Below are 16214 nucleotides of genomic sequence, written 5' to 3' on the forward strand. Positions count from 1 at the left end.
CCCTTTGTACTGAAAAGAAAGTGTCTAGAAACAGTGGGGCTGATGCAGCGTGGGGAATAAAATGGGTGTATACTAGACAGAAGTGCATAGAAAAACATGCAGAGCTATATACATCTTGAGATATATACGTACCCCTTTACATTGGCAGCACAGGCACCTCTTGCTATAAATACCTACCGGCTGTACAAAGGATATGCTTCCTCAGGCATATATACGCTTGCGTGCTGGTCTGCAAGGGTGGCATTTGCGCTAACATGCCCTTACTGGACTTTGGCTATGTGAGAACTCCCCTTCACACCCCTGTTCCGCCTCTCGTTATAAATAAAGGCACGGTAATAATGCGCTTGTCTCATTCTCATATTGGCATGTGCTCGTTTTCTGCAAGATGCCATATGCAAACGATCATGGTTTTCACTCTGCATCTGCCCCAATGTTCACAGCGTTTTACCAAATGATCGGTTTGGGGATAGGTAGAGCCCAGTTATAGTTTGCCGTTATAGAGCCAGAGATTTTTGTAATACAAAAGCACTAACTGCTTTCTTTATTCCATTCCAGCACTGTTGATGAATACTCGCCTCATAGAAAGGTATTGTACTCTATACTGTATGCTCCTGCTTACCATTTCTAATAAACAGCATTATCGTGGACTAATGTACTGTATACGTGCTGATTAATGACACACAATACTATGGCCATACTGTATATCATATTTGAATTAATATAAACTGTGATATTTTGTCACTGATCTAGACAATCGAGCATGTGTAGTCATCAAATATAAAAGAGCTGAGGTTATCATTTAGGATTTATTATTGTCATTGATTTGTACAGTGCAGTACAGTGGGGGAAACACAGCATACAGACAACAGGGACATACAGACCAGATAAAACATATGTAGGAGGGAAAACAAAGGAAATAGAAGGATCTGCCTAGGACAGAGCTTACAAACCAGTAGTGAGAAAAGGCCAAGAGCTGGCAATAGAGGAGCAAGTGTTGGTCAGAAAGGAGATAGTTGTGAGAGTGTTGCAGTCTGATTAGTATAGGTCGCATCGAGTAGTCTTTAAGGAACGTGTAAAGTATATTGGTTGAAGGAGAGTCTGAGCAGGCTTGGTAGGGAATTCTATACGTAGGCAGCAGCACGGGAGGAGTCTCTGTAGGTGGGAGTGATAGGTGGTGACCACACATGAAGTGAGGTGCAGGTCAGAGGTCGATCTGAGAGAGTGAGAGTATTTCCCTGGGAAGTTTGTATAGAGGCGTGCCAAGCTTTGTAGGTGAGGGTGAGTCATTTGAATTGGATTTTGCAGTATATAAGAGGTTATATATTTCATACAGTCTATGGAACAATAAAACAAGTGTGTGAGGAAATGCGCTGCTGCATACTTCCTCCAAGATTAGCATCGCAGTCAGGTCAGGAAGCATTGTATGAGCAGAGTGGTGGAGCATGTTAGTCACCCAGATGGGAGGCTGGACATTGTGCTGCTGACTGTGACTGAGAGGTCTTCAGGAAGTAGCAGCAATGATAGGGAAACAATGCACACACACAGTTCCTGACCCATAGCCTCCCTGCAATGCCCAGCATCACTTCAAATCACTGGTCTTCTCCACATTGACTACGGCACAATAATCAGAATCTGGGCCCTATGATTTATTCCATAAAGAGGTTCTTTGTACCTTTAATAAAGCAGCTGATCTGTTCCATAAATCTTCTTATTTGTATAAAGCCTCTGCTTTCTTTTCACACAGTATATCTGTGTATTTTATTGCTGATGCAACACTGCAGGTGATCTTGGACATTTGGCCCAGTTTTGCTGCATGTGTGGCCTAAGCTTCCCACAGTGATGCTGAAATATATATGGTCACTGTCTGGTATGGTGGAAAGTGCAGTCAGAAGATGCCACTATTGGGCTCCTCTAATGACATATAAGATAGGGTCTGCATCCACCCACTCAATCAGGAGTGCCCTTGAACTTCAGTTAAGTGTTTCATCCCACAAATTTAAACTATTGTATTAGGGTTATTTATTATTAGGGTTGAAGTAGGGTTTAATACTTTTTGTATTAGAGTTCAGTACTGGGCACATTACTGCAACTATCCTGCAGTCACCAAGCCCCGACCATCAGATCTTACCCATGCCACATTTCTTTCAACAAACATCAATACACTTATTTAGGTGCATGACATCACATAGGGAGAGACCAACATTAGCACTGTGTTCAGCAAGTTTGTGTGTGTGTGTGTATGTATATATATATATATATATAAAATATATTATAGAGGTATTCATAATTTAAAAATGAAACGTTTTATAAAATGAATGGGATTACCCACATTTGGACAACCCACTATTTTCCACCACACCATGGGCTGACGCAGATTTTGAATGTAAGTCGACAAAATTTGCTCCCACATTGTGTGCACAGAACTGATTTACGAATATTCGCCAGTATACAGAGTTACATGCATCTCTGCGACAGGACCACCCTTATGGGGAGTGTAGTAGGTATTATCGCCGGCTGCATGACCGGCGGTTCAAATCCCGGCTGCCCGGCAAGGGTGAAGATCCCGATCGTCCCTAAGGTAAGTATCGCTAGCCTAATTCTACACCTTAACCCTCCCTTAGGGGTGCCTAACCCTAACCATCCCACCTCTAAGTTCCTAAACCTAACCCCCCCTCCCCACTGCATAAACTTAAGTCGACCGGGGGGTTAACCCTCCCCTAAGCGGCTGTCCGCGCCCGTTGCCCGGCTTACCTTCATTCGGTATGCCGAGCGTCGGTCTTCTGGTGTATGGTTAATGACAGGCGTTGAGTTTTCGACCGTCGGCTTCCAGACTACATCCCCTTATGGGTACACCTGACTTAGGGATGTAGTCATGATCCCGGCTGTCGGGGTGCCAGTGCTCAGAATGTTGGCGCAGGAATCTCAAAACCAGTCAGATCCCGGCAGCAGTATTCCAACCGCAGGCATCCCGCTGGTAAGTATCGGTGTTAGGGGAAGCTTAGCTGTAATAATCCGCGTGCTCTGCACAAGCTATATACTAAGCGAAAAGATCTGTCTGAGTGTTTATGTGTACACACAACCCTGCATAGCCCACAATTCATCAACACACCCTCTGTGAGAATGCTCCTATGTTACAACCCAGTATCACCCCATCAGTCGCTAGTGGAGATGCGTTAGGTTTGTGAACTGCGCCCATAATTGCATACACTTATTTCCTGAGCTTGTGCAGAGCGCACACACACAAGATACACTCCGTAAACGGATCTGTATTCATCTCTGCATCATTCCCTAGGTAGCTGGTACCTCCCTTGTCACATGTAGCTGGGCTGTGCTTTGTATCCCCTGCAGCTCACAGTACGGAAAGGCTGAATATGTCTGTCTAGTCTTCTTCAATAAAGCTAATTTGTAGGATGTCCGCTCTCTGCTGAAGAGAACTGGAACTATATAGTCTTCCCTCATTGTGAGCTGCAGCGTGATACGGAATCCTGGAGCTAAGAAGCTACAGATATCGGGCAAACACTGCCCTTTAGTGCAAGGGGGCAGCTAAAATAGGGTGTTGTCCAAATGTAATGTTTAATGAAAAAATAATTTTCTCATGCTTATTCATGTAATCATCAGTTTCCCATGCTCTCTAGGATATAAGTGATGGATTACATGCTGTATGTTGTATTGGTTAGTTGGGCGTTTCCTACTTTTGTTATATGACCGTTTTACTGGGAACACATTTTATATTGCCCTTTATCTTATGCCCACAGAATAGAGCTCTCTTCCACCAATTCAGTCTTAAGGAGAACTGGCTGCAACACAGAGGAAATGCTAATGACATAGAGGAAAGTGAGTATGACTCTGCTACTACATAGTTCATCTACATAGTTGCCAGTAGAAGGGGTATTTAGTGATCAAGTCTGTACATATGTACTGAATGTATCACATCTATAACGGAACAACACATGACATTTACATAATTTTTTTGCACTGTAATTCCTTTAACGTTGATTCTCGGTTGCGCAGATTATTCCTAGAAAAAACTTGATTAACTGTTCTGAATAATTCAGTGCCTAACATGAGTTTTCTCATCAAACAAGAAATTATAGGTAACTTTTGAGTAGCAATTACCATACATTTAGTAAACAGCAGACTTGTGTAGTCGGATTTGAAACTACATCCCACTTCCCCTATTCCTGCTGTTACTACTAATACATGCACAGGATCTAATGGCGTAATATTAGCCTGACCATTCCTCTACAATGCATGATACTCGACAGTATACCATACAGTTCATATGTCAACATTATCCATTATTTTGACTTTAAACACAGCATGTTTCCTTATGTAGAATGTACTTGAATCTTGCACTAAATGTAATATATATATATATATATATATATATATATATATATATACACACACACACACATACACTGTCGGATGCTTGCTAGACTAATAAAAATGTGAAATGACAATAGTTATAGGAATGCTTCATTTGTACATGCTGAGTCAAAACATATGTTTACAGTTCTTAATTAAACAGGAATTTGTACATTGCGTTGTCTAGTTGGAGGAAGGCATGTTTTATATTAGAAGAACCAGCGCACAGTACCTTTGAATATTATGTGCATTCGTGATGATAATATAGCTTCATTAGGACAGGAGGGCAGTCAGAGAGATTTAATTGAGAATTATATCTCTGTTTAAAATCCATAGCATTGTTTCCGCTGAAAACCAGTTTTAATAATGAACGCCAGTAACGTGATGTACCTCCCAGCAAAATGATGGTTAAAGGGGCGAAGCTGCTGTTGGGTGTGACAGGCGCTGGCCTCCATTTACCATACATAGCAGGAGAGCAGAGGCGCTGACAGCGGCAGAGTTTTATGGAGATCACTCAGGAATGCTCACCCTTGTTCCCTGCCTTTTTTGTGCAGTTTTCTGCCGTGTCTACATAACAGATCACTCCTACGTCAGCATCAGGACTAAAGTATCCAGCTCTGTACAAGATATCTTGAAGATAGTGGCTGAGCGGATACAGCATCCAGAAGAGGACCTGGCTCTGGTCACTGTCACATTTTCTGGGGGTAATTCTTCTTCTACAATTACTGATGTCTCTGAAGAATAGCGCATGACAGTATGAGGCATAGGTATCCATTCTCCCTCCCGTACCCAGGGGACGCGCTCTGCTGTGTGACCACAGCTATTGTTGTGCAATTCTAGTAGGGGGCTGTTACCATGGTGACAGCTAGTTCTCCACTCCTAAAAAAAACATGCAACGCCTCCTCCTCAGCAAGTAACTTTTCTCTGGATTGTAGATTTTTATTCGTTTTGAATCATCAATAATCTTATAAAGATATAAAGGAAGAAAACATCTTTACACAGTCTCTAGTGCTCAAGCATTCTATTACATACAAGGACACACGTGTGCTTGATTTAATATGTAATTACTAAGGGGGCAATGTCAGTTTTGTAAATATATACAGAGAGATGGATGGGCAGAAAATAATTGCAGCTACCATGCAGTAATCTATTAATTTATTAACATTTATTCATATAGAGACTTTTTCAGTAATTCACAGAAGTCAGACAGATTAGGCCACGTTCTGTCGAACTCAGAATAGGATGTACATATGCAAAAGTGTGTAAGTTCAAATCTGTGCATGCACTGTAGAGACCCGTCCGTCTCTAAATCAGACCAAGTAATCACATTTTTAATTATTTTTGATTAAAGCCAATTAAAAAGTATGTTTTTTGGAGTGTGGGAGGAAACGATAGCACCTGGAGGAAACCCACTCAAACATGGGGAGAACATATAAACTCTACACACACAGTGCCTCGTGACCATAGGCATATGTATAATGGGTGCAGGATGCCTGGTGCTTACAGCTTCCTGAGTCCAGATGTTCCCACACTGCACACCTTGCATCTATTCGCAATACTTACCTCTGCATCGGCGCCACAGAAATCACTGGGAAAATGGCATCCGAGCCATGTTCCCAGATGTCGGCGCATGCACAGTAGACTATGGCACAGTCAGGGCGGGTGAAAAGTTTCCGGGCGCCCTAGGCAACATTTCACCAACAACCCCTGCTCCCTCCAATTCATAATATGCCACGCATCAGTCTCCCCAGTTAGATAACATGCCACACAGCAGTGTCCCAAATTCACAATATCCTATGTAGAATATTACACACAGCAGAACACCAAAATCATAATGTACCTAATAACACTGCCCCAAATTCATAATATGCAACAGCTGTGCCACAAATTCATTATATGCCACTCAGCCATGAATTATGCCATTCTTTTTTTTTTTTCGTGTGGACTCAGCGGCTGCCTAAGGTTGCCTAATGGTAGCACCGGCCCTGGGCACAGTGACCCCTCCTCTGGCCCTGATTCAGAGCCGGACGCTCTGACAGAGTGCTTGCTCTGAATCAGGGCTGGGCTATTTTTTTTTTTTTTTAGAACGGCCTCCTGGGTGACCACCCACAGCTATAGCGAGCGGCCAGGAAGATGGTCGCGATGGTCAAGACCATCGCAACCATCGGGCTTGCAACGAGACCCTTGTGGTAGGGTCTCATTGCCGCAAGCCCCAGAGAGATTTCGGCTCTAACACTGACACTAACACACTCCCACTGACATCACTCGTGATGTCAGTGGGGCTGTCCCCAAACGGAGGCTTTCACATGGGAATGCCTCTGTTTGGACAGCCACTCCCCCGGCCCACCCACCAAAGGGGGCGAGCTGTCACTCAACATCGACAGCTCGCCCCCTTTGTTGCGAGACCGGAGCGACGGAGTGCCCGTCGCTACCCGAGTCTCGCGCATGACGGAGCCGGCTCCGTCGTGCGCATGCGCACTGGCCCACCATTGACCCGGTTGCGAGCGCACAGCGCTTGCGACCGGGTCTGAATCAGGCCCTCTGTTCAACCGCACCTGCTAATGACCTCAGGGCTGTGAGGCAGCAATGTTAACCACTATGCAAAACATGCTGCCTCTTTGACAAATGCAATAGAATTTACCTGTGCAGGCTGTAACCTTATCGTTGTGTATTCCTTAATGTTGAACAAATAGAAAATATCTGCAAAAGCAGGATACCATAGCTGTACACAGATCTGTTATTTCTAAAGCAGACAACGTTTTCTCTCCATTTTCCCTAAAAAAACATGGTTATTCTGTGTAGAGAAACCGCTCGGTTTTCACAAAGCACTTTTTTTATTATTATTGTTATTATTATTATTTCCACAGAAAAACATGAACTTTTGCCAACAGAAATGGCCTTGTCCAAGTCTCTGGAGGCATCCAGCCGTATGTATACCTACAGGAAGAGTGACACATTGGTGAGTGACACAACTGTGGGGCAGAATACAGATAAGTGTATCTGTGGGAGTGTGTTCCGTATACAGTATCTAAGATGATTGATTTCACCGTTGTAGCCTGACTACTGCATGCTGATACATGAATATTACATTTTAAACATTAATTCCTTCTTAAAGCTTATTATTATTCTTTATCTATAAAGTACCAAATTGACATGTAGTGTAGCGTCGACATATTGATACTTTATTATTTTCAGTTATTTATGTATCAGCTTTATTGCACCACACAGGATAACGGCATGGTGTCAGATATGAGCACTGTATTGTCATACTCGGCACTCAGAGAGTTAATTATTGGGCACACAGTATTTTTTTATTATTTTTTTTTTGTCCTATCTGCCTGGTCAGTTTCTTTATAATTGAATTTCTGCCCAGAGTGCTTTGTTCAATGAGTGTCAATTCATCACACTCCTGTGCGCTCAAGGCCTTCCCCTAAATTGACTGAATAATCTTGTAGGAGGTGAACAAGCGTGAAAAAATAAAGTGCACTCAACCTGGATTGCTTTGCTAACAAATCATCCTCGCCCCATCCAATGTTTACACTGGGTTTTCCCTGGCTGTGTTTGCAGAACCCGTTTGCAGAGAACGAAGAGATGCAGAACAGATCGGTTAGGATCTTGGGGATGAACACTTGGGATATCGCTTTAGAACTAACCAGTTTTGACTGGAGTCTCTTCAATTCAATACATGAGGTGAGGTCTCCTAGGAATCACGTGTGAATAACAAATATATAGAGAATAAGCGGAAAATTGGTTCCAAGTCAAACTAACCGTCGCCTATATACCATAGGTGCCACTATATGTAGTCGGGGCAAATATCTGTAAGAAAGCAGCCTCATGTCTCATTGATGTTCCTAATAGAGCAAGATTCATGAAAATTGGCACAGTCCACAAAATAGCTGCTTCCACTGTGTACTTTAGATGGAAAGTCTGAATCTGTGCCCTTGTTATGCATTACATAAACACTGACCGTAGATGGGATCTGCTACCACTAGAGAGGAAGAAAACAAGGTCATAGGTTTGTGATACAGACCTCCCAAAATTCTCAGGACATAAATGGCCGCACCTGTTCTACAAAGCCATGCCCACAATTAGCCACAGAGTATTAGGCTGCCGAAAATTGGCCTGTTGGAGTGAATGAGCAGGACATGTTCATTTATTGTCAGTTCCGCTTTAATCAGAGACTAGGCTGGCAGGGCATGCTGGGATTTGTAGTTTCATTACCGCTGGGGAGCCTCAATTTGCCTATTTATTACACAGACACGGCTACTCTTCCTCATTATTTTTCTGATGGAATAAATAAAGTGTAGTTCCCTGTCTCTGAGATTCATTTTGCAAAAGTTTTTGTTTTATTAATGCAAGCCACCATCCCACTGTTATGTAGTGTGTACGCTGCTCCATGTAAGTCTAGACAAAATATGTGATTTGTTGTTGGAGGAATTAGTAGTACAGTATGGCAGCTCCGGAACCTGTTCATAAGTACAGAAATGTTTTCTAGTACATGTAGAGCATAATACATTGGGTCTGACTGAGTCGGACTCTGCTGTGTCCGCATCTGCGTCTTTTGCCGGCAAATGCGCTACAAGCCCTTCCCTGGTGTACATCCATGCGTCTACATGTGCAGGGACTGAGACACCAACTTTGTGCATCTTTAGACAAAACCATCGGTCACATTACAAAACTTACACCAGCCGTAACATAGGTGCAGATTCCCAGTCAGAGTTTGACCTGTAATGTGAGTGATTATACACCTGAGTTTGCAACCACCTCAGTAACACCCCAGCCACACTCCCATAACACGGCCATAAGACAGACCATCTCCGTGCATCCGCATAGCCACTTTATAATGGGGGCTCTGTGCCCACAGACTCTGGACGCATGCACAGTGCACCTTACCACTAATGCGCACTAGAATAAAAACCGCTCAACTGCTTAGAACATTGTGCGTAGCTCAGAATCAGGCCCAGTGCAAGTAACCAATAAAATAACATATGATTTCCCCTAAAGACCGTTCTATATATAAAGCTATATGTGTGTCATATGTCGGCTATATGTGTCCACCATGCAGTATCACCAGGCCTGACCAAAACAGAAACTGTGATTGTTTTACAGCAAGAGCTGATTTACTTCACGTTCAGCAGACAAGGGAAGGGGGAGAACACGCTGAACCTGAGCCTTCTGCTTCAGAGATGTAACGAGGTCCAGCTCTGGGTGGCCACGGAGATCCTGCTCTGCAGCCAGCTGGGGAAACGGGTGCAGCTGGTGAAGAAGTTCATCAAGATCGCTGCTCAGTAAGTTGGGGAGATGCTCATTTCTGTATGCACTATTTAATAGTGAATGGCATGGACTGCATTGTGTGATTATGTGCTGCTTTGTATGATATGTGCTGCATCATGAAGTCTGTGAAGATCAGGTTGTCGCCTACCCCTGGCATATGCTGTTCCCAATACATTTTATGATGATATTGGTGGTTATTCTATACATTCTGCAGCAAAAAAAACAAACGCCAGTTTTAATTCCAGTGTAGCAAGTTCTAGGAAAACCTGATTCTAATTATTATTATTGTGGTTTAGTTATATATTACCACAGAGTGTATGTAGCCCCGTGCAGTGAAATTATAATAGAATACACAAATACAATATATTCAAACAGACGGTACACAGAGACCAGCGCTGTGCAGAGAACAAGCATATAATCCGATCAGAATCATAGGATGTGATGCAGAGTGGGAATTAAACAGAGCGTATGTGTGCATGGAAAAATTACATATATTAGCTTACTGTATACATCATTAGTACCCACCTGTGCCTGCCCTGTACTAGGTGCAAAATATACGCCGCCAAACGGGGGTATTATTGTTGACATCCAGCCCTGTACAGCCCGCAGCTCTGTCTACACCCTTCCCCCACTGAGCTGTGCCTGCGTTACTGCCCAATTCCACCCCATTTCCTGTAGGCATAGATGTGACCGAAACGAGTGTGATTCTGCATCACCCATTATCAGCCCATGTGCAGTGCACAGTCCTCCGGATACAGTCCGCAAATGAGTCTACGTACCGCTCTCGTCAGCACCATAGCGTCACACACAGCCCATCCTGATAACAGTGACAGGGGTATGAGTGGTTTTCTTTCACAATTAAAATTTGTCACATTATATATTGGTGTGCAAAAAGCTCATGGAAATTCTTAATACTTGTTATTCATATCTATGTTGTGTCTAAGTATTAGAGGAATTTACTATTTGTACAGTAAATACAACGCATGTGTAGATCACCGCTATCTATAATACTTACCTTTATACGGGTTCCAGCAGTCTCCTTGATATCACTTACTGTCCCTCACCTGACCATCCAGTAGTAATGTATCATCATTCCCATTACAGTCTGTGAAGCAGTATAATGCAGTATTCTGGCTAAGGATTTAAAGGGATTTTCTACTTAATTTAAAAAAAAAAAAAACACCTTACTAGATTCCCTTGTTTCTAATAGTCATACCATGGCAAAAAATCCCTTTGAGTTACCAAAATAATCCAAATAAGTACCTGAGCTGTATATCGGGCAATATATGTCCAGACCTGCTCAGCCTAAGCAGAGACTACACCTTGTTGTGGTAATGGGCCTGATTCTGAGTTGTAGGCAAACCCGATGGTTCGCATACAAATCCAAGGCTGCAGATATTTTGGGGAGGGTAGGGACTGGTGCCGGGCAGCATTCCTAAAAATGAGGGCGTCTCCCCGGTTTTCCGAGAGTCATCCTACACAGATTTACTGGCCTAGGCTATGAATGTAAAACAGCCATTCTGAGTAATCTGAGGGTTCACGAGTGATCCAGTGCTGCATACTCAGACACTGCAGCAAATCGCACAAGCATGCAGGAGGCCTATATTAACACAAGACGCCTATTGCAGCATTATCATATTTATAAAGACGTAGCTACTGTGTGTCCCGCGTACAACTCTGGATTAGGCCCAATTTTACTAGCACTGAATACAGGGCCTGATTAGGAGTTGGGAATAGAGTAATGCTGGGTACACACCTGCCGATGTGTAGAGCACTACTCTACATATCATTACCGCGGTTACACATACAGCAATGTAATAAACGACGGAACGATCCCTTGTTCCGTCCTTCCTTACCTGCAACAGTGTCACATACGAAATCCAGTTGGTCACGCAGCACGGCCGCTCGGATGATATCACATGCGATAAGCAAAATCCATTGCCACATTGAAATGATGGATAGTTCAGTGGATCGCATAGTGTGTACCCGGCTTAAGAAATAGCAAGTAGCTGTGCATCTTGGTCAAGAGCCATGCTGCACTGCACTGCAGGGGGGGGCCGATTTAATATGTGCAGAGAGATTTAGATTTGGGAGGGGCGTGTCCAAACCAGGGGCGTATTAAGAGAGGAGGGGGCCCGTGTTCATTCCCCATCCGGGGCCCCCTCCTCTCTTCCCGGCGGCCGTCAGCAGACTGACGCGTCTGACCGCTGACCGCAGCATCAGTAGACTTTGGGCACTAGAGTGTGCCCAGAGTCTACTTCGCAGGTTGCTGAGGAAATGGCGCGGCCGCCATTTTCCCAGAGACTTTCTCACTGTGCATACGCATGCGCTGCGGGCCCCCCTCCTGGCCCGTGTGCACCGCACACCCTGCACCCATTTTAGATTCGCCCCTGGTCCAAACTGACATCTAAATTGCAGTGTAATAATAAAGCTGCCCATTATTTGTGGGCTAGTAGCTACATGCAAAAGCAGCCAGTATTTACCCTGAATGCAAAACAAATGTATGTATTTGCTCCCCTTGCATACGGTTTGTCCAGGTGCACAGTGACTTGCTCTATCTTACTCTATTCCCAACTCTGAATCCCACAGTGTGTATGGTAGATAAAGTAACAGGGCCCATGTTCAGTTTAGCAATATTGTTGAATATAAAATAAGTGTTATCTCAAATAGCCTAAACTGTAAAGAGTAATTAGGTTATCATTTATGTATTATCTTTTCCTAACAGTTGCAAAGCTCAAAGGAATTTGAATTCATTCTTTGCCATTATTATGGGGCTGAACACGGCATCGGTCAGTCGGCTCTCTCAGACTTGGGAGGTAAATGTCGGCGTTGCGCGTTTCTTTGTTTTTGTATTGTGGCTCATTCTACACATGGGTAATAAAAAGAACATGGATAAGCTGTTTAAATGATGCTGGCGCCATAAATATTTGCTTATTTCTGAATCTTAACATAAAATGGCTGAAGCATGTCGTTGGGATTTCGTTAACCAGTCAGAATAACCCATCTGGCAGATACAGTAGTTGTTTGTTTATCCGGTCTCACAGATGTGCAAGTTCAGGCTTTATACAGAGTAACTCAGTGGGACTGCTCACTTTTGCTGTGAGGCGTTTAAACTTTACTTCTAAGCTCACTGTTACCATATCAAATTGGAGAGGAACACACTTGGCATTCATAGCACAAAATCCATGTAGAGCCTTCAAAGTCAAACTTTTTTTGTGTTCCTGTGCTACGGGGTAACATTATCTATTCTCTTTATGTTCATTCCAAGAAAATCCCAGGAAAGTTCAAGAAACTCTTCTCTGAACTTGAAAGCCTGACGGTGAGTTTCCTGCTCTGTTTATACTGGTTGCACTGCAGTGCGGATAGTTAATATTAATTACAAGTGTGCACATCGTGCTGGAGAAAGCGGAAGGCTGAACCAATATTCATCAGAATACAGCATTTCACTGACTAGTCTACGGTGACAGCAGTGAGCAGTAAGGAGCCTTCATGTTTGTTTAGCTGAATGAAACCTATCCGCACCTCAGCGTGTATGTGACAGGTAGATAGTGTGCAGGGCTGCAAAACCACAGCAAACATTCAGGATGGAGTCTGCATTAAAAGAGCAAGTACGTTTCAGGAGAAACTATATCTGTATGTATTCATGGAACAGCATGTGAAAACATCACAAAGACACTAATTACATTGTACAAAGTTACGATAACTGCACAGGTTAAGGACGACATGCGCCCAAGATGAAATATTGCAACTGCATGTATGTAGTGTGCTGAGGGACGAGATGGTCATACTTCTCTTACACAGGACACAGTGAAGCAGCCTGGTCTGACTACACGTGTCTCTCACAGTGCACAGACTTGGGGTTATAGGTGTAAAGCTGCAGTTTTGGCAATTTTACCAACAGGAATTAATGTAAAACAACTATTTTATTAAAAGGCAAAACTTTTACCATTTTTACATCTTGATCGGAAAACTGATCGAAATCATCAATTTTGCAAAACCACTGAAAATTGTCAATTTGGTAAAATCGATGCTCAATACATTTACCCCCTACAGTAAGAGAAACAGATGACCAAATTAATATTTACTAACTCTTTATACTGAGGTTGTGCCCATTAGTCATGTTGTATTATAAAGTACAGTTCAGTAGCCTGGATATAGTGTGTAATTCAATATATTGGCTATATTAGATGCGCACAATATGACATTGGCACTCTTAGGTTATTTAATACATTAAGTCTTTCAAACTTTCTTTTTTATTGTACATAATAATGCCTTCTCAATGAGTCACATGCACAGACATATTTATATAGTCCTATTATAGTGTAATTGATGTGATGTTCCTACTTACTATGGAATGTAAAAATGCTGACTTTACCCTGCAATGCTCCGTTACAGGATCCATCCCTAAACCACAAAGCTTACAGAGACGCTTTTAAAAAAATGAAGCCACCAAAAATTCCCTTTATGCCGTTACTCTTAAAAGGTAAGTAAAGTATTGATATGGGTCTAAACAAAATGATTGGTTTTGCTTTGCTCTGTATATGCATCCCGTCAGTATTGAGCACCAGCAGCTAGTTTAATCATGTAATGCTGCCGTGCTTGTGGAGCAGCCCACTCCCATAGTAATATAGTCGCACATGACAATACTTAATAAATCACCATCTACAAAACAATGAGAGCGTCCCAGTATTGGTAAATTGTTATATAGAGTGTGATGTTCACTCTGTATTTCCAAATGTTTCATTCTCTCAGTTTAAATTCATGTCCAATATTTCATATAAATGTATTCTGATTTAAGAACAACTGGGGCACCCATGTATATAATTTGTGGCTCAATTATTTCATCGCCTCCATCTCTTAAAAGACAGCTGTATCCAATGCTGGTTTAAATGCAAATTGCGTTCCAGCTCCGATGGCTTTGAAGCTTTGCTGGAGCTCTTAAGGATCTCTGGTAATTAAAATTTACAGCTGAGTATTGCTCATGTGGATGTTCCAGTATTTATGAATGTTAAGTATGTTAATTCCTTCTGACTCATCTGTCTGCCCTGACTGAGGGATGCTGAATACTTTAACAGTCGCTAACATTGCTCAGTATTCATATATAGTTTATGCAGGAACAAAATTACTGTCTAGAAAGTTCTAGGAAATAAACTATATATTTTATTGACTGTATATGTATCTGGCTATGCTTTGTTTGATGTTTTAGAAGGTTAGGGAAAATTACATGCATTTTAATACTTTGGTAGGAAAAATTTAGCTATATGATGCACAGTATTTAATATGTTTATATGTCTCTGGTTTGTTTTAGATGTCACATTTATTCATGAAGGAAATAAAACCTTTCTGGATAACCTTGTCAACTTTGAAAAGCTGGTAAGTCACTGAACTAATTTTAGTAACATAAAACTTTAATTTGATTTAAAGATAATGCCAGAGTGTGTGTAAAATGTGGCATAGTACATTCCCTACTGTAAATTATATGGATATTTAGAAGTAATCAAAGTGTTCTATGACTGAATAAAAGCACACGACTCTAGGCACTTACCAAACGTTCGGCCGATGTGCCTGCGCTGACGTCACATCGACCGAACTGAGAGGTCATTTAAATTGTCCGCCCAGTTGAGATGTCAGTCACCAGCGGGTCCCTGCAGCAAGTGTACCGGCAGTCGGCGGGTTGTCCGTACACACAGCCAGACGTGGCGATATATTTGCAAGATAAAGCAAAAAGCAACATCGGCGGTGCTGCAGGACAGATGCGAGATGTCAGTGAACAACACCATTCACAGACATATCATCTGTACACACCTGCCGATGCACTACAGGTATATCGCCGTGTCCGTGTGTACCCAGCTTTAGATGCATATGCTGTAATTCAATAATTGGCTAACTGCGTAAATATCGGCATAGCGTACAACTGAACCAGGCCCTTGATTCAATCCCATTTGGCAGGGACACATGGGAGCATTTGTTTTTGGAGTGTAATCCAATCTGCAGTGTGAGTGAGAATTGGCCACACGTTTGTGCATGGAAGCCACAGTGTGCCACTTGAGACTTTTCCATTCCTTTGCAACACGAGGCACATAACTTATTTCCGCGGGCATGTCCCAAGAGCGGAGTGTAGCCATGCACTGTGTGTGCTGGGAGGATCCACGATCACTTCACAGCATATCATAGATGGCCTACAAGTAAGCCAAATGTCAGGCCGTAACCAATTATATATCTACCACCCTGTTTTGAATACTAGATAAAAGGGCCTTTAGCTATAATTACAGCTCTAAATCTAGTTGAGTAAGTCTCTATAAGCATGGGCACTGCAATTTTCTCCAATTTTCTGAGACAAATTGATTGAGTTCCATTGGGTTGGATAAAGGGATGTGAGTAAAAAGTCAATTTCAGATCGTACCACAGATTATCAATGGGATTGAGGTCTGTACTCCAGGATTAATCACTTTTGTATTAAAGCCAATACAATGTGACATTTGCTGTATGCCTTGGTTCATTATCCTGATGTCATGTTACATCTATATCAACAAATTTCCTGAATCAAAATTGTACCCATACCATTATGCCCC

At 42.5% G+C, this 16214-nt stretch overlaps 1 protein-coding gene across 1 annotated transcript in view; it reads left to right on the forward strand.

Annotated features, from left to right (window-relative positions):
• RAPGEF5 (Rap guanine nucleotide exchange factor 5) overlaps positions 1 to 16214 on the forward strand; it is a 249036-nt gene that overhangs the window by 211859 nt on the left and 20963 nt on the right. Inside the window, exons 15-24 of the mRNA XM_088457353.1 lie at positions 556 to 586; positions 3756 to 3834; positions 4923 to 5072; positions 7236 to 7327; positions 7936 to 8058; positions 9478 to 9656; positions 12368 to 12458; positions 12911 to 12961; positions 14038 to 14125; positions 14951 to 15015. Of these exons, the coding sequence (XP_088313479.1) occupies positions 556 to 586; positions 3756 to 3834; positions 4923 to 5072; positions 7236 to 7327; positions 7936 to 8058; positions 9478 to 9656; positions 12368 to 12458; positions 12911 to 12961; positions 14038 to 14125; positions 14951 to 15015 (949 nt within the window). The remainder of the gene's footprint in view (positions 1 to 555; positions 587 to 3755; positions 3835 to 4922; positions 5073 to 7235; positions 7328 to 7935; positions 8059 to 9477; positions 9657 to 12367; positions 12459 to 12910; positions 12962 to 14037; positions 14126 to 14950; positions 15016 to 16214) is intronic.

This window comes from Taudactylus pleione, unplaced genomic scaffold, assembly GCF_031769625.1.
Source record: "Taudactylus pleione unplaced genomic scaffold, aTauple2 ptg000758l, whole genome shotgun sequence".
NCBI lineage: Eukaryota > Metazoa > Chordata > Amphibia > Anura > Myobatrachidae > Taudactylus > Taudactylus pleione.